Genomic DNA, 19,326 nt, shown 5'->3' with positions numbered 1-19,326 from the left:
ATGATCGCACCCCTTTTTGGCAACTAAGATAGGCCCAAACTAAAATACAAGTTATTTCAACGGGCCCATATTGGTTCTTGGTCGTATCTTGTTAAATTTTTCCTTTGCGCCTTCTGTTCCCTCAAACTGTCTTTAATTGGTGACTCTGTAGAAGATGAAATGAATGAAAAAAAAGTTAGAACAAAATTTCATTTACTGAATTGAATTGAAAAAAAAATTGAATAAAGTGGAAAAATAAAAAAGAAGAATTGAACAAAAAGTAAACATGAATGGTAAAAAAAAGAGATGAACATGTGTTTTCATATTTTAAAGTGGAATATAACTAGTATTAAAATACACGCACAATGAAACCAAATTTTAAACTTCTAATACAAGTTAACTCCACTTTTGAAAACTGATCTTTGCTCACCACACAGTAAAACACAAAACGAATATTAAAACATAATAAAGAATTAACAACTATAGGCGTTGTGTACCACGTCTATTTGCACGCCATAACTGGTCAGCTATAGAAATTAACTTTTTCTAAAAGAAAATAGAGAGCATAAATCTATTACCTCTGCTTCTGCTTTCGTTAATGAGATTTTCTAAGGAGGAAGAATACTTAAGTATTTATAGAGTTAGTAGGATAATCATAATCTAGAAGATAAGTTCAAACTTTTTTTGTTTCTTCTTTTGGGGTATATGATGCAGTTAATTGATCTTGGATGGATGAGTTAATATTTTAGTAGTGTCTTGTGCCATTTTTTGAATTATCTATATTTTGTGTAGAGAGATGTGAAGGTTGTGTTATATTGATAAGAGAAAGGAGTACAATATATATACAAGAGAGAGGAGATCACGTAGGATCTCTAGAGCTTATCTACAGAGTATATACTCTAACCATATACAAGATCCTCCTATATACAAGGAGCTATAATGTTCCTATACTTATCTTCTATACGCCCCCGCAAGATGAGCGACCGGTAGAGAGCCCAATCTTGGAACTAAGTTGTTGTAGACGCAGACGTGGCAGCGGTTTAGTGAGAGCGTCAGCCAACTGATCTTTAGATGAGACATGAGTTACTCGAAGAAACTTGGACTGAACCATCTGACGAACGAAATGATAGTCAAGCGCGACATGCTTCATCCGTGAGTGAAAAACAGGGTTTGCCGCAAGATAGGTAGCTCCCACATTGTCACAAAAGATGACAGGTTGAGACGAAGATGTGATGCCCAATTCAGACATGAGATAAGACACCCAACAGACTTCAGCTGCGGTGTCTGCTACTGACCTGTACTCAGCCTCAGTGGAGGAACGGGCAACAGTCTTTTGTTTCTTAGAAGACCAGACCATCGGATGAGAGCCAAGATAAAAAATGTACGCTCCTGTTGACGTGTAATCGTCCCGATTGCCGGACCAGTCAGAGTCAGAGAAGGCATGAATGTTCGGAGTGTTGTTGCGTCGAAGAAATATGCCTTGATTGCGAGTGCCAGAGAGATAACGAAGAACACGTTTAGCTGCTATCCAGTGTTCATCCGTTGGTCGATGCATGAACTGTGACAGCTTGTTCACGGCAAAGGCGACATCTGGTCTGGTGAAGTGGAGATACTGCAGGCTTCCAACAAGGGTGCGGTACTCACGACCATCATCAAGAGGTGTTCCAGAGGTGAGTTGCAGGTGACAATTAGAAGCCATCGGAGTTGAAACTGGATTAGCGTCAAGCAAATTGTTGCAAGCCAACAAATCAATGATGTACTTCTGTTAAGTAAGGAGAAGTCCTTCACCAGTGCGATGCGCTTCAATTCCCAGAAAGTAGCTTAGAGAGCCTAAGTCCTTGAGAAAGAAACGAGCACCCAGACGTTGAATGAATGTTTCAACAGCTGCAGGTTGGTTACCGGTTACGACAATGTCGTCGACATAAACCAAAACGTAGAGTGTGACATCTGGATGTTTAAGGATGAATAAAGAGGCATCTGAAAGTGAGTTGGTGAAGCCAGAGTCAAGAAGAAAGGACCGAAGCTCCTGGTACCAAGCCCTTGGTGCCTGTTTAAGGCCATATAGAGCTTTACGCAGTTTGCAAACATGAGTTGGTTTATCAGAATCAACAAAGCCAGCGGGTTGAGCAATGTAGACCTCTTCTTCGAGTTTCCCCTGAAGGAAGGCATTGTTAATGTCCAATTGGCGAAGAACCCAGTCATTAGCAACAGCATGACCGAGAACAAGACGAACTGTACCAGCTTTGATTACTGGACTGAAGGTTTCTTCATAGTCGAGGCCAGGACGTTGATGATAACCTTTTGCGACAAATCTGGATTTGTACTGCTTGTTTCCATTGGGAAGTCTTTTGATTCGATGAACCCATCTGGTACCGACAAGTTTCTGAGATGGGTCTGGTGGAACCAAATCCCATGTTTGATGTTTGATCTGAGCATCATATTCAGAGCCCATAGCACGGCGCCACTTTTCATCTTTGAGAGCTTGAGCAATAGACGTTGGTTCTGTTTCAAGATCAGAGCTTGCGAGCATGGCGAACTTTGGGTTAGGCTTGTTGATGTGATTTTTCGACCTTGTCACCATGGGATGTGTATTTGGTGGCGTGGGAAGCAAGGCAGATGAAGGAGCTGGGCACTGAGTGTCAGAACCTGACGTAGCGGGTGCGGAGTTAACAGGAGCTGATGACAGAGGCACTGCTTCTTGCTGTTGCGCTTGTGAAGGACCCGAGCCCGGGGGCAAGTGTACTGCTGACGATGGTGAATTCGAATGGCCAGAGGAAGTAAGAATTGGTGGACACCAAAGAGTGGAAGAGGACGAGGGAACATATGTCGAAGAGGAATTGAGAGTTTTGTAGGGAAATTCTGTTTCATGAAACTGAACATGACGAGAGATAAAAATTTTGGTGGAGGAGGGGTCAAGACAAAGGTAGGCACTTTGAGTTTGGGAGTAGCCTAAGAAGATACAAGGAGTGGAGCGAGGATCAAGTTTGTGGTTAGTGTATGGTCGAAGCCATGGGTAGCAAAGCCATCCAAAGACGCGCAGCTTGGTATAGTTTGGTGGGGAGAGATTGAGAAGTTCAAAAGGAGAAGAGTTGGAGAGAGTGGAAGTTGGGAGACGGTTTATCAGGTAAGCTGCTGCAGTGAGTGCATAGCTCCAATAGGAAATGGGTATGGAGGCGTGAGAGAGAAGAGCCAAGCCTGTTTCAACAAGATGGCGATGGCGTCTCTCTGCAAAGCCATTATGTTGGGGAGTGTGGGGTGGAGATGTAAGATGGGTGATGCCGTTTGTGGCAAGAAAATCTTTCATAGCATTGTATTCTCCCCCGTTATCTGAATAGAGAGTGATTATTTGGGTTTGAAATTTCTTTTCAACAAGTGTTTTGAAACGAGTGAAAACAGAAAGCACATCTGATTTTTTTCGTAATGGATAAAGCCAAACATAGTGGGTATAGTGGTCAACAAAAATGACATAGTACTTGAATCCATCGATGGAGTGAACCGGTGAGGTCCACACATCGGAGTATAGAAGTTCAAGTGGTTTTGTGGAAGAGAGGGAAGAAATGGAGAAAGGTATTTTGTGGCTCTTTGAGGTTGAACAAGCATTGCATAAGAGTGATGAATCTTTATTAGAACACGGTAAAGAATAAGAAGAAACAATGGTTTTTAAAGTAGCAACAGAGGGGTGTCCAAGCCGTGAATGCCAAATTGGCAAAGGACATTTTATTGAAGCGGAAAAAGCAAAAACAGGAGATTCATCAGAAGTTGGCCATTCATATCCACCATTAGTCGTCTTTCCTCGGATTAACTGGGCCCCCGAGCTGAGATCCTTCACCTGAAAAGATTGTGGAAAAAATTCCACAGACACAAGGTTGTCAGTACAGAGTTGTTTCACCGAAATCAAATTGCGAGCTATCTCAGGTACTGTAAGAACATTCTTAAGTGAGAGAGATGAGTGAGGAAGAGAAAGGGAACCCGTGTGAGTTATTTGAAGACCATCACCATTTCCAACGAGAACCTCTTCTGATCCTTTGTAAGGTGCGTGCAGTGCAAGGTTTGCGAGATCAGACGTTATGTGGTGAGTGGAACCACTGTCAAGAAGCCATGACGAGGGATCAGGAGGCATGATAGAGGTGTTGTAGGCACGCGGTATGCCATTTTGAGAACCCAGAGAAGAAGTTGCAGACTGCGAGGACTGTTGTTGCACAAGGCGAAACGTGGAACAGTATTTGGCACTGTGTCCCTGAGTTCCACAAGCTTGGCATTTACCAAGATACGGACGACGCCCTGAGTTGTTGTTGTTTTTGTTGAAGTTGGAGTTGTGGTGATTGTTTGAAGTCTGAGAGCGCCAGTCACGATTGGAGTTCTTTGAATTTTGAACGTAGTTTTCAGTCACCGGAAATGGAGACGGTTGTGGTTGAGCACTTGCGATAGCATTTTCACGGTTCAGAAGCTTCTCATGAAGTTCAGCAAATGAGATTGGAGTGTCACGTCCATGGATAGACTCGATGATAGATTTGTAATCATCAGTGAGTCCATCGAGAATGATGTCAGTGAGATCTTTGGCATCGACTGGGCTGCCGAGAAGAGCAAGAGCATCGGCTTTTGTTTTGATCAGCTGCATGTAGGCATCGATATCTTTGTTGCCTTTGACGCACAATTTGAGTTGTTGCTTGATGTGGCCCCGAGTAGGTTTGCCATACGTAAGAGAGAGTGTTCCAAGCCTCAAGAGTGGTCTTGGATGTAGCGATGAGTGGTTGAAGCGAGATCTCAATAGTGCCCATGAGTGCGCTAAAGAGAAGGTTGTCCTGTCGTTGCCAGGCAATGAGAGCAGGATTTAGCGTGTCAACGTCGTCGACTGTGATTGTTGCAGCAGGTAGAATGGTTGTGTTGTCAATGAACTTGACGAGATCGTAACCTCGAAGAAGAGATGTGATCTGCACACTCCAGGTTAGATAGTTTGTTGACGAGAGTTTGGTGATATTCACCATGTTGATCACCGTAATACGGTTTTGTGGATCAACGTTGATGGTGGCGTGAGTGGTGATTGAAGAGGATGAACTATCCATCTTAAGCATAAAGAAAGAAGAAAATTTTGAGAGGATCCGTTGATTTAACAAGATCGCTCTGATACCATGTAGAGAGATGTGAAGGTTGTGTTATATTGATAAGAGAAAGGAGTACAATATATATACAAGAGAGAAGAGATCACGTAGGATCTCTAGAGCTTATCTACAGAGTATATACTCTAACCATATACAAGATCCTCCTATATACAAGGAGCTATAATGTTCCTATACTTATCTCCTATATTTTGTTTTTGTTTTTTTTTTAATTTCTTTAATTATTGTTTTCCACTTGTTCCTCATCAAAATTAGAGGAGAAAATATTTGTTAAAGAATTTCCACGTTTATGAGGAAAACAAATGAATATAGTGGAACCCATGTATTAACAATTTGACAAAACATTCAATTCAATTGGTAACAATTTGAAGGAATAACAAATTCATCATTTTTTTCCCTAAAATGGTGTCACCAATTGAAGCCATAATATGTAGTTCTGAGTGTTCGGATACCGTTTAGGTTTGGATAGAATATAGATTCAATTCAGATCTCGAATTTCATTTTTTTTTTGGCCATGCCTAATAGTAAACCATAGTAAAATATAGGAAAATATACAAGACTAAAATAACATAGATCAATATCATTAGTTTGGTGCTGAATGCTGATAATTTTACAAATGTTTGTGTTTTTTTTTTAAGGCTTTGTGTAATATTAAATCAACCGTAAGGTTCGTAGTTCTTACATAGCCAAAAGCCAATAAAAACAAATACAAAAAACACCAAAGTTGCAGAAAATCAAAATACCAGTAGGCACGTTATAACAAAGAAACTCCAAGGAGTCAAAGAGAAGACCTCATCAGTAACAAAAAGTGAGGATCAATGAGAAGCATTCAATGAGTTTTAGAAGAGCATAGCCCAAGCTCGAGCTATTGCAGTGTCACACACGATGAAGTGATTTACCCACTCAGATGCATTGCGGACAATATATTGCCACATGATTTCGTTAAGGAGAGATATAACCAAGACACCAATATGATATTGTAATCATCTAATCAATAAATTTGAAGTCTAGCAATCATTTGAATATCGAGAGGAGTTTGCTTATCCTTGTTGAATCATATGCTGATCACTTTTTTGGTAGGAGTTGATTAGTATTGAAATGCACGTAACAAGAGTCTCAAAGGATAAAAACAAATGAAGACGAGACTTAATTAACATAACAAGTAACAAGAGTCTCAAGGATAAACACCTTACGGAATCATACAATTTCTTTCTTTAGATTTTTCATCTTATAATAATAAGTATATAAGAAAGCTTGAAAAATCATGAGTTAAAAGCAAATGTATAATACGAAAAGTAAAGAAAGTTAATTAGAAATGACGAGCAGCTGAGGCAGTTAAGACAGTAAGGATGAACAAGAGGAGAAAAGATGCGAAGGCCAATGCAAGTGAGAGAGTAACACGGTTACAGTAGTTATGGACGTAGCCACATATCGGAAGCCAACCGGCGTGTGTATTACCATACTTTCCGATGTAACCATCCGACATGGCCGCGGAGAAAGCCGATATAGCCGTCAGCGTCGTTAGCTGTACAACATTATTAAACTCTTTTAGGCTAATCTTCATAAAAAGAACTTTGGTCAACTTGGAGCCCTTTTGTTTTATGTACAATATCTCTTTGAATTTTTTGAACTAAAGCAAATATTTAGTGTTCAGAACCGGCCATGGCCATCTCAAAACGTTCATGTATATAGTCAATATCATATACTCAGAAAATAAAAAAATGGAGAATAATTACCAAATCAAAGAAGAATAGTGCAAAAACAAGTCCTCTTCTACGGACAGCTAAACAAGCCCATACGAGTGTAAACAATGTCATGCCGGCGATAGCTATTTCTGCGTACACCAAATACCTGCGAAACATATCAAAGCCAATACACACTCTCAATCTACTTTGTGTCTCTCATCGTAGTAATGATTCTGGTTACACCGTTTAAGGTTGTCTATGCTTTAGGTTTCAAGTGGTAGCAAACACGAGACAAATCAATGAAATAGTAATAAACGAGATGTGAACGAATGAGACTTGAAATATTCAAGAATGAAATTATTTTACATATTCTTCTACGTCACAAAAGAGAGGTAGCTCTTCTTTAATACGTCTCCATTTTTTTTTCAAAATTTCCTACCAGAATGTGTGAATTAATCATTTTCCATACGTTCTTTAATGTATTTTGGTGAAATTTCATCGGACGCAGATTGATGATTGCGTCATTCCATCAATTTTTTAAATTCACTAATTAGACAAGTATGTGCACTTTGATAAAATGAGCAAAATAGTATACCTAAAGGCAGATGAGTAGTCGTATTTAGCCTCAAAATTTATGCCATAAACAGAAGCGACTTCATGGTTAGTGATCGTGAGCCCCATGGAGGCCAATGCAGTGCCAATGGCTAACACTCTCATCGACACTTGAACCCCAAGATTCATTAAAGGCGTTCTTCTCTCATCATTGGCTCCCATCATTATTCAGATCAATCAATATTTTACTTTCCTTAAGATGACAAATGATACAAATAAGACAAAAATATGGTTGTTGTTTGTTGTGGTGTAAGATCCCAAAACTTCAGCAAGACAAGAGAAAGAGAAGAGAAGTGGCATGGATAAGAAGAGATAACGCGAGCATGGTTTTATAGCAAATTAACATGTGGATGAGATTGCAAAACAAGATATTTGAGGACGTTGGATGATCGAATCCTCTGCCTAAACAGCTGGGCACTTTCCGTTTGAATACATTAAATTTGGTAACAAATCTTTGAATATATAGTGTATATACACGTCATTTAAAAATATTATTAGTTGTTTTAATTTTGTTTGGGATAATTAACTTATTTTCTGTTGAGTCTTAACATCAACAAAGATCACAAGTTTTTTTTCATCAAGGATAATAATGACTATGAAAGCCATACATATCAAATGTCCAATATCACGTTTGCCCCTGTGTCATTTATTTTTACATCCAATAGCTCACCTTTCTTTTTCTGTTGTTTTCAGTTTTGCTTAGATGAAAAAAAAAACTCAATAAGAACATAACTTAGGTATATTATATTACACGTTTGCCCAAAAAAAGTATATATTACACGTTTGCCCAAAAAAAGGTATATTATATTACACTTTTCCTAAAATTTTACTTTATGAAATTGTATATATTACAATAAAAATAAAACAACGGCTCTTTTGTTTTGTTAAACAATATTTATATATATAAAAAAAAATATATATATATATATTTATAAAATCAGAGTCTTAATTAATGTAACACTAGATTTTGACCCGCGCATCCGCGCGGATGTATGTTTTCCGTAATTTAATTTTTTTTATTTGTTGTAAAATTAATGATGTTTTTTATAGGTTTGTAAGTTCTGACATTGGTGTTTGGTGTTCATTTTGTTTTGTGTTTATTTTTAGATTATAACGTTGTCTTGTGTTTTTTTTGTATGTGTTTTTGCAGTGAAATTGGTTTTAAAAATATTATATCTTAAAATATTAGAGTGTTTAGTGTAGATTTTGGCAGTTTAATAAAACTATACAAATATTTTTTTGATTACTAACTCAATATTTTTTAATTATTTTTAACATATTTCAAGAAAACAATATTGTCAGGAACAAATAAAATTGGTAAAATAACCGAACCCACATTTTTTAGATTAGATAACTCTAGCAATTCTAATATTTAACCCAAATTAAAGTGGACTTTAAACAGTAATCAAAGCCCATTTATACTTTTTCCGGGAAAAAAGACATGTGTTTTTGACGTACAGTAATCAAAACCCAAATTAGAGTGTACTTTGTGTGTTAATCTTTTAACGTATTATGATCTTTAAAGAGCATATTATGGGCATTTACCAAAATATAACAAATTGATAAACAATAAAAAATATTTGACTTTGCAAACCAAAATCTAAACCATAAAACAACCAAACCGTACCTTTATTATAAAATTAAATATACTAAATTTTAGTATGCAAAGTCATAAAGAATATTATTCTCTGTTTATATCATGCATATGTAATAGAAAATATGAATATAATGGTGTAGTTACGTTTTGATAGGAACGGGTTTGCAATGGTTTAATCGAATGGTTTGCAACGGGTTAGCATATTTTGAAAAATTTCATTATTGATTTTCTGTGTTCAGTTGGTAAAGCAATATACTAACACATTTGTAAATATTGAAGAAAATATCAAATAAACCATAAGATAACATTGCTCTGGGCCATTTACGATTTGTAAGCCCAAAACAAAATGGGTGTGTAAAAAAGAAAGTAATATTAAGTGTAATGTATTATCAACGAAATTGAAAAAAAAAACAAAGTTAAACGACATAATTAGATGACAGTGGCAAAGGGATGTAATTTTTGTGCAACTATAAGGAGTAATTATTATTTGTACTTCTGCCTTAATAGTTTAGATGGGGCTTCGATCTACCGATTTGTGAAGAGAGAATATATTGTGAAGAGAGAGAAAAAGAAGAGAGAAGCGAGAGAGAAAAAGCGTCGGTGTCCCCGACGCCCGGTGGCGCGTCCGCGCGCGTGCCGGCGTCGGTGGTTCATCTTTTTTCGGTTTAGTCAAGAATCTCTGCTGTGGGCTTCGATCTACCGATTCTTCCGACATGCTGACGGCTCTGGGCTGGGGTATTGCGCCAAGAAGGGCTCGGCTCGTACGGTGCTCCATACGGCGGTGATGCTGCTTTCTCTGGTTCCGTGGTGAGGGGTGAAGAACGGTTACTCGTAGCGGCAGACGGCTCGTGATTTCAGGTTTAGTTTCCGGGGAGTAGAGGCTCTTTCAGCTCTACGACCGCCGGCCTTTGTTTCTGGGAGACGGTGGCTCCTTTAGCACCGTCATCGCCGGCTCCTGTTCCCGGAAGGCGGTAGCTTAGTTAGTATCGTTCTTCTCGGCTTTGGTCCTTTATCTTCGCTTTAGTCTTTGTAGGTTTTTTTTCTGGCTCTTCCTCCTCTGGGTAGTCTGTTAATCAAAGCTTCAAAGCTCTTCCGCCTCTTGATCTCTCACCTGAAACGACTCGTGAATGTCGAGGGTGCTGGGTCAATGGTAGACGGTTCTCTTGTGACTGCGCAGATCGTGTTTAAGGGTGGTTGGATCAGTCGGCATGGGATACGGACGAGATCGCGATGGGGCTGATGCTCTCCGATGATAGATCCCATGCGACATGAAGCTAGCGCGGTAGTTAGTTGGGGATGGGGCAGCGCCGCCGACGTTGGGTGTGCCGCGGGATTTAGGATTTCCTGACCTTGGGCGTTTGGGTGTGGGCTCAAGGCCCGGTTTGTTTGGGCCGAAGGCTAGGTGGTCTGGTGTTAGTTAGCCCGGCCTGTTTGGGCTTTTGTAATGGTTTCAGTTTGGACTTTGGGCCTTTTAATTAAATTATTAAGACGGGAAAAAAAAATTAATATAACATGGGGACAATGGGATTGGACCAGGGTGGTCGTACCTGTTCCTCTATTAGAGATTTGGAGGCAGCACTGACCTGTGTGAAGGTAATGCAACCCTCTTAATTAATAGTATCACGTTTGTCCCTGTGTCATTTATTTTTACATCCAATAGCTCACCTTTCTTTTTCTGTTGTTTTCAGTTTTGCTTAGATGAAAAAAAAACTCAATAAGAACATAACTTAAGGTTTACCTATTATCCGTTAATAGTAATTGATATTTCATAATATAACAAATTTTGTTATATGATGTCAAAAAAACAAATTTTGCTATATTTATATACAATAAATTTGATTATTAGTATCTAACTTTGTAAGGGAAAAGATTTATATATTATAAGTTGTACGTAATATTTTCACTATTGGTGAAAGATTTGATTTTTTCTTAGTCTTAAGTAAACTGATTTGTCAAAGAGATTGCATCCAATAGCTACGAAAAAAACCAAAATTTACTATCTAACTAAAATCTCACTCTCTTTCTCCTCTTTTTTCTTCCTATCTCTCTCTTCTCTCTTCTCTCTCTAAAAGTCTAATTTATCTTCTTTTTTTTGGTTATTCACTAAATAAGCTCTTTGTTAAATGCTTTTAAAGTTTAAACACCCTAAAATATGTGAGGTTGACAGAAAAATATACTACACAGTCTTACACGGTTGTATTTTAGTACAACATTTGGGTTTTAACGAAAGAAACAAGTATGATACAAAATATAGCTATTCCATATTTTGTATCATACTAATTTCTTTTTTGTAACATATTTATTTTAGTTATTATTCCATATAACACATCTAAAAATACCAGTTAACGATAAAAATGTGTATTGCTGAAAGGTTTGCAGCTAACATTGATTAGCAATAGATTAGCTACGAATTTTCTTACTTACTAATTGCTTTGTCGTTGAATTGAAGTTCGTCGCTAAGACCTATTTTTAATGAATTATTTTGTAGCTAATTATGTAACTATCAGACCGAAGCAGCCTCATTATTTTTATTGGTTTTCAATTGACATATTTTACGTGATTGTCACTTAGAAAAGTTATTAGTCTAAACTACCTTTTCCCTATACATCACAAGTTCACATTGATAGCTTTCCCGTTCATATCTCAAAATCGAATGTTCTTTAACAAAAAAAAAAATCTCAAAATCGAATGTTACTTATGAGATGTTGAGGTTGTAGCTTTGAATTTTTTACTGTAAAATTTAAGCTGTAAATTTTGTAGCTTTAGCTTTAAATTTAACTGCTGTAAATTTATTATAAAGTTTTAAAATCAATAAATCTAAAGCATTAGAAAAATTGATTTCTAAAGCCATATATTGAATGGCCGTTTGACGTAAAAAAAAAAAGAAGCTAATATATTTCTTTTTAAAGATTTTATGCTATGGATTTAGTTTTTATTAATAAAACTTGATTGCTTTGAGTTTAGTGCTCTAGAGTGAATTATGGCTGTAGAGCGCACTCACAGCTAACACCAATCATTCCCATAATCACTAGAACATGTATTATCAGTAAATCTATTTCCAACTTATATCTTTTTATTTTATTTGATAAACCGAGTCTTTTACATTTAATACAATTCAACAGTTTAAAAATGAATTTATTCTAGTTTTTCTCAAACATATAGAAACTTTGTCAAAAACAATCTCCAAAACAAGAAGAAAAACAATTATATATATTTGAGATCTTCTTGAAGAAATCAAAATCTTTAGCAGACAACATTAGTTGCTCCGGTAGAAACAGGACTATTAAGAGTAAGCCAAACTTAAAGTTGTATCTTGATTAATTAATGAAAGTCATGTACAAGGGGGTATTTATACTACCCGTATATAGAATGAGTATAGTAGCACCCTATACTCGTATACAGTATGTATATACACTAATACACCCCCCTCAAGCCTTGGAACTCAAGCAGGAGTAAAAAGGCTTGAAATAGACATGCGGTTCAGCAATGAATGAAATGGACCAGGATGCAAGGCCTTCGTCAGAATATCAGCATGTTGATTTGTAGTGGTAACGTGATGAAGAGAGATGAAGCCTTTCTTGACCAGATCCCGAACGGTATGACAGTCGATGTCAATGTGTTTCGTGCGTTCATGGAACACTGGATTACTAGCAATATGCAGAGCCGACTTGTTGTCACAGAAAAGTTTAGCCTGAGCAGTAACCGCAACACGAAGATCAGTAAGAAGCTGCTGCAACCAGATCAGCTCACAAGTCGTCAAAGCCATGCTACGATATTCAGCTTCAGTACTACTGCGACTAACAGTACATTGCTTCTTCGATTTCCAGCTGATCAATGATGAACCAAGGTAAATGCAGAAGCCAGTAACAGAGCGTCGTGTGTCGGGACAAGTCGCCCAATCCGCATCAGTAAACGCATTCAAGCAAAGCTCTGAATCTGCAGCATAAAACAATCCTTGGCCAGGATTAGACTTTATATACCGCAAGACATGATGAGCAGCCCGAAGATGAACGTCTGTAGGAGCTGACAAGAATTGACTGAGACGATGAACAGCAAAGGTAATGTCTGGACGTGTAATCGTCAAGTAGAGGAGACGACCAATGAGTTCTCTATAAGAAGAAATATTCTCCAAAGGAATACCAGTACTGTTACTCATTGGGATCGTGGGATCCAAAGGAACAGCACATGGCTTAGAAGCCAAGAAACCTGTGTCGGCAAGAAGATCAAGAGCATACTTGCGTTGACACAAAGAAATTCCTGTAGAGTTGCGCGCAATCTCCAAATCTTTGATCTTAAACGCTTGATGAAGTGCTTGCTTGAGGTGTAAGACAGCAGCATCATCATTGCTTGTGATCAAGATATCATCAACATAAACGAGGACAGCCGTGAAAGAAGTATCTTTTTTGAGAGATAAACAGAGAATGATCACCAGGGGATTGAACAAAACCATTCTTCAAGAGAACAGTCGAGAAACAAGTGTACCATTGCCTAGACGCCTGTTTCAAGCCGTAGATAGATTTATGAAGGCGACAAACAGCGTTAGGTGGTAGCACTTCACCCGGTCCTGGTGTGTATCCAAGAGGAAGAGTCATGTAGATCTCCTCATCTAATTCACTATGCAAAAACGCATTAGTCACGTCCATCTGAGACAGTGACCATCCTTTCTTCGCAGCAAGAGCTAATAACAGCTTGACACTAGTCATCTTTGCAACCGGAGAGAATGTATCTGTATAGTCCACTCCCTCTTGTTGTGTATATCCTTGAGCAACCAACCTAGCACGAGGTCTCTCCACCGTGCCATCAGCATTATATTTGTAGGCATAAACCCATCGACAACCTACAACATTCTTGCCCGGAGGTAAGGTTACAATGGAATATGTCTTATTCGTATTCATACCATCAAACTCTGTATTCATTGCCTTCCTCCATATATCAGAAAGAATTGCCTGCTTGAAAGTACTAGGGACAGTATCAGCAGAAACAGAAAGAATGGCATGTTGAAATTCAGAGGAGATTTTAGAATAAGAAAGAACTGAAGAAATAGGATATAAAGGAGTAGAGGAAGTAGAGCAAAATGAGTGGGATGGAGAATGTTGAGTGAGAGAGCAATGATAGTCAGATAGGTATTGAGGAGCCTTACCAGTGCGCCGAGGTCTGTCGCTAAGTAATGAAGCTTGACCTGTTCCAGAAACAACTGGTATAGATGAACTAACGGCACTAGGAATGGATGCTGATGCAAGATTAGAATCAACAGAAACCTCTAATGGACTATCCAAAGCAACAGGAATCGGCATTGGTAATATGACCTTATCAAACAAGTCATCTGGAGGAGTGGAGCTATTCTTAAGAGGAAACACATGCTCATGAAACACAACATTTCGAGAAATAGAAATCACATTTGTATCCAAATCAAGAACACGATATCCTTTATAACCCGATGCATAACCAATGAAAACACTTGCATTTGCTCTCTTTGACAGTTTATGACGATCCTTGTTTAACGTAGAGACAAAACACAAACAACCAAAGGCACGCAAGAAATTATACGCAGGTTGTTTCTTTAACAAGAGTTCATAAGGTGAGACATTTTTAAGCAAAGGAGATGGCATGCGGTTAATAAGAAAAACAGCAGTTTTAATGCATTCACTCCAATAAACCAGAGGAAGATGAGATTGAAATAAAAGGGCTCTAGCAACATTCAAAATGTGCTGATGCTTCCTCTCTACAACTGAGTTTTGTTGAGGAGTATAGGCACAAGAAAACTGATGAGTAATACCAAATTCGCGAATTAAGGTTCCAAAATGTAGTTCAGGAGCATTGTCACTACGAATGATTTTAACTGTTGTTTGATATTGAGTTTGAACAAGTTTCAAAAATGAAGGCATAATCTCAGAAACATCACTTTTATTTCTCATCATGTAAACCCATGTTATTCGAGTACAATCGTCTACAATGGTAAGGAAATACCTAAAACCATCAACAGATTCAACTGAAAAAGGACCCCATGTGTCTACATGAATCAAATCGAAAGGACAACTAGACAAATGATTATTGGAAACAAAGGGTAATCTTTTCTGCTTAGCTAATGGACAAACTGAACATGGGGAAGACGCAACAGGACTAGGCTTAGAACAAGAAAGAATACCCGACAAGAGTTTTAATCTGTCCATTGAAGGATGTCCTAAACGCATATGCCAAAGATCTTCATCAACACGTACAGAGCCACAGAAAGAAACAGGAGCAGTATGATCACCAAAGTCCAAAACATATAAGTTGTGAAGCAGAGAACCTTCACCAATCTTCAAGGCCCGAGTATGGTCCTGTATGTAACAATATTCAGGAAAGAAGTGAGCTGAACATTTATCCTTACGTAAAAGACTGCTAACACTAACAAGATTAAAACGAAATGAAGGAACATAAAGAACATCATGAAGAACCAAAGAATCAGACAAACACACTATTCCTGAATGAGTTATGCATTCCCTAGTGCCATTAGGTAATGATACAGTCATTCCTGAAACCGGAGAAGTTTCAGTAAAAAGAGACAGATCACAACACACATGAGTCGTGGCTCCACTGTCCACTATCCAAGCATCAGAAGGAATATAATGTGAAAGAGAAGCAAGAGTTTGATGTTGAAAAGTGAGGATATTATGTTCAAAACGAAGGCTTGAAGAAGGAAAGGGAAATATACCACACGAAGATTCAGCAGGCATTATTCCTTTTTCTGTAATGGAAGGAGTCAAAGAAACAGAGTTGACCGTAGAATCGAGTTGTCGCGCCTGAGTCTGTAACTGCTACAACAAGTGACTAACTTGCTCCTGAGTAAAAGGAGATAAATCCAGAGTACCAGAAGACTTGTTTTGGACATGAGCCACTGTATTGCCAGATGTAGAAGACTGAGAAGAAGGAGGACGGTTGTGATTCTGTGAAAGAGAGACCTGTCCACGCGACTGGTGATGTCCTTCTTGAGAAGATGAACGTTGATGAGACACATTAGTGTTATAAAGCTTGTGACCAGGAGGATATCCATGGATCTTATAGCACTTCTGAACAATATGGCCAGGTATCCCACAATGTGTGCAAATAGGACGCTGTTTAGGACGGTAAGCAACAGCCGCTGCATAGTGAGAGTCAGACATCGCATCAGCAGGAGTAGCAGAAGTCTGAAAAACAACACTATCAGTCTTGAGAGAAGGACGAATCAGTTTCTGCCGTTCATCCTGAGCCACCATGTTGAAGACTTCCTCAATCGAAGGAATAGGTTTGAGCATCAAGATGTGGCGACGTGTAGCCTCAAAGAATTCATTCAACCCCATTAAGAACTTCGTCACACGGCTTCTCTGCTGTAATAACTCCCAAGAAACAGCTGCATTACATTCACATTTACCACAAGTGCACACAGGAAGATCAACATAGTTCTGAAACTCTTCCCAAAGAGTCACCAACTCCGTATAATAGGTGCTCACATCAAGAGAACCTTGTTGAAGATTACTCAACTTTTGTTCAATCTCAAAGATTCTTGGAGCATCATCCTGTTTAAATCTTGTCATCAAATTCTTCCAAATCAATTCCGCTGTTGACATAAAGAGTAAACTCTGCCCTATCTTCTTCGAAACCGACTTCATCAACCAAGTAGAAACCATATCATTGCAACGAGACCAAGATCCAGAATCTCTATGATCCGCAGGAGGTTTAGGAATCGTACCATCAATGAATCCAAGTTTGTTACGAACATTCAACGCCATACGAATAGATCGACGCCAAGCGTGGAACTCAGATCCAGAAGAAAGGCGATCCGAAACCAAAACCAAGCCAGCATGATCCGAGTTGTGAAGATAGTATGGATTGTTGTAATGGTCCACCGGGAGTGGCTGCGGAGTCGACGGAGGAAGATTCGAGCTCATGACGGAGGTTAGATGAAGAACGATGAAAGAATCGGAGCGAAGATGATGAAGGAAACGAGAAACAGTATCTCGCGAATGAGAAAACACCAAGATACGATGGAATCAGCAAGAATTTGACGAATCAGAGTGCTCATGAGATCTGAATCGGAGAGATTCAAGCTGAGAAACTCACAAAATCAAGCTTGCTGTTAATGGCGGAAAAGTTTGTTACGCTCTGATACCATATTAAGAGTAAGCCAAACTTAAAGTTGTATCTTGATTAATTAATGAAAGTCATGTACAAGGGGGTATTTATACTACCCGTATATAGAATGAGTATAGTAGCACCCTATACTCGTATACAGTATGTATATACACTAATAAGGACTTGCTGCTTCAAGCAACATGGGGTTCCATTTCATCACCACTTTGTCACCGCACCTTCCATCCGATGAAACTCCGGGGAACTCCGTCTGAGTTGCTTCAACAGACGACGGGTTTGGTGATCCAGACAATGTCATCTTCTTTTGAGCTACCGACTTGAGCCTATACCTCTCTGCTCTTGACCCAATCACCTATCCCGTAACCGACGCTGCTATGGTAAACAACATCGCCATCTTAGGCATCAACACTGACTTCCTCAGTATTCCTATTAAAGGAACCGCTGCGTGAAGATGGTTGGTTGTAATTTGACTAAACTACAGCAAATCATTGTACACATCAATTTCTCTGTGTTTCTGCAAACGCATGATAAAAGATGGTTGGTTGTAATTTGACTAAACTACAACTAAAAGTAATTCGACGTTGAAGAATTTGGGAAGTCTATATTAGATTATTTTGTTATAGAGTAAAAATGGTGAAACGTTAGTGAGTTGTGTCAATGTATAGATAGATGTCGACATTTGTTTACAAAAAAAAAAGATGTTGATGTTAAGGTGCTTCTAATATTAACATAGATTAATGATAGAAAAACATTAATGTGATTAATTTCTATTAGATGGTCTATTTTAAATATCACACATGAAAAAGGAAGTTATGATTTCTATTTTAATATATAGTATAGAACCCATACATATTAATAGACCATATATCAAATGTCCAATATCATGTTTGCACGTGTGTCATTTCTTTTAACATCAACTAGACTTTGATCCGCGCTTTCAAAGCGCAGAGTTATTTTCGAAACATTCCAAATTTATTTGATATAAATTTGTATTTTAATTGTATCTACACTTAGATATTACAAATGAAAAATTATATTCAATGTTTTGAAATCCGACCCGACCCGCAGTTAAATTGCCAAATTCGGTGGTTCATATGTAATCCATTTTAGTTTTCAAAAAAAAAAACTGTTATTTAAAAATTCTATAAAACCCGTAACAACTGTTAAAACATGAGATCTGGTTATCGGTTGAACTGATAGATGATCCAATATGTAATCCGGTTTGATTTATTATTATATTTTGAGTATTGTAATATATATTCATGAACGTTCAGATGAATAGTGAATATAGTATGAAATTGATATTCCAATTTTAATACAATTTTAGTCTAACTAAAATTCCATCTTGTTAATGGATTAATATTTGAGTGGATGCATACTAAAAATAAAATAGATTTGAGCATCAATAATATGTATACGTCTATTACAAATTAATGATTTACGTTTGCAAAAAAAATATAATTGTTTATTTAGTAGTTTACTTTTGTTATTCACATATTATTAGATACTTTTTGATGTTTTGTCTATGGCTTATTTTAAATTTAAAAGTTAATTTCATTATTCGCATTAGAAATGTAAATATTTATTATTTTAAGTTTGATATATATTTTTATTATATTTAGTTCTTAATTTTTATAATTTATATATATAATTATATTTTTAAGCAATTAAAATATTGACTCTTACTTTCTAGCTTCGATTTATGTTAATTTTAATGTTTTATGATATATTTGTGTTAATATATTTGTTCAATTGGTTTATATTTGATATATATATTACATGTCTATTTGAGTAACCCGTAAAAAATATATTCATTAAACTATCAATAGTAACATGTTTCATCATATAATTACTATTAATATTTATGTTATAATATATATTTATATATATTTTAATACTCTAACTATAAGAATTATATTTTATGTATTTGGTGAGGGTTTTGAACAATTTTTTTTTTTTTTGCATTTGGATTAATATATAGTTGTATATATATGAATGAATATATATATATATAATTATTTATTACATTAATAACTAAAATATAATTGATTAGTTATTTTAATTTCGAATTAATATAAATTAAATTCATTAGTTTAAAAAATAATAGATTAGTTAGTTAGTTCCTTAATTTTAGGTATGATGTATATTTAACAATAAATTAGATATGAATATAAATAATAGGAAATATAATTAAATATAATGGTCCAACCTAGACTATTTGTAAGTA

At 37.1% G+C, this 19,326-nt stretch overlaps 1 protein-coding gene across 1 annotated transcript; it reads right to left on the bottom strand.

Moving 5' to 3' along the window:
• Nucleotides 1-6,218: 6,218 nt before the first annotated feature.
• LOC106360069 (CASP-like protein 1F1) lies at nucleotides 6,219-7,707 on the bottom strand. The gene is made up of 3 exons (XM_013799671.3): nucleotides 7,377-7,707; nucleotides 6,833-6,947; nucleotides 6,219-6,621 (listed from the first exon to the last, which is right to left on the bottom strand). The coding sequence occupies exons 1-3, from the start codon at nucleotides 7,556-7,558 to the stop codon at nucleotides 6,406-6,408; spliced, it is 513 nt and encodes a 170-aa protein (XP_013655125.1). The 5' UTR covers nucleotides 7,559-7,707; the 3' UTR covers nucleotides 6,219-6,405.
• Between the last annotated feature and the right edge of the window lie 11,619 nt (nucleotides 7,708-19,326).

The sequence above is a fragment of the Brassica napus genome, chromosome A3 (assembly GCF_020379485.1).
Source record: "Brassica napus cultivar Da-Ae chromosome A3, Da-Ae, whole genome shotgun sequence".
Lineage (NCBI taxonomy): Eukaryota > Viridiplantae > Streptophyta > Magnoliopsida > Brassicales > Brassicaceae > Brassica > Brassica napus.
The sequence above is the reverse complement of the archived record's forward strand: the minus strand, read 5'-3'. Positions and strand labels throughout refer to the sequence as shown.

Coding starts and splice junctions, on each gene's coding strand:
- LOC106360069 (XM_013799671.3), bottom strand. CDS start 7,558: ATGATGGGAGCCAATGATGAGAGAAGAACGCCTTTAATGAATCTTGGG. Junction 6,948..7,376: donor GACTACTCATCTGCCTTTAG/GTATACTATTTT, acceptor TATGTTTCGCAG/GTATTTGGTGTACGCAGAAA. Junction 6,622..6,832: donor CACTATTCTTCTTTGATTTG/GTAATTATTCTC, acceptor AATGTTGTACAG/CTAACGACGCTGACGGCTAT.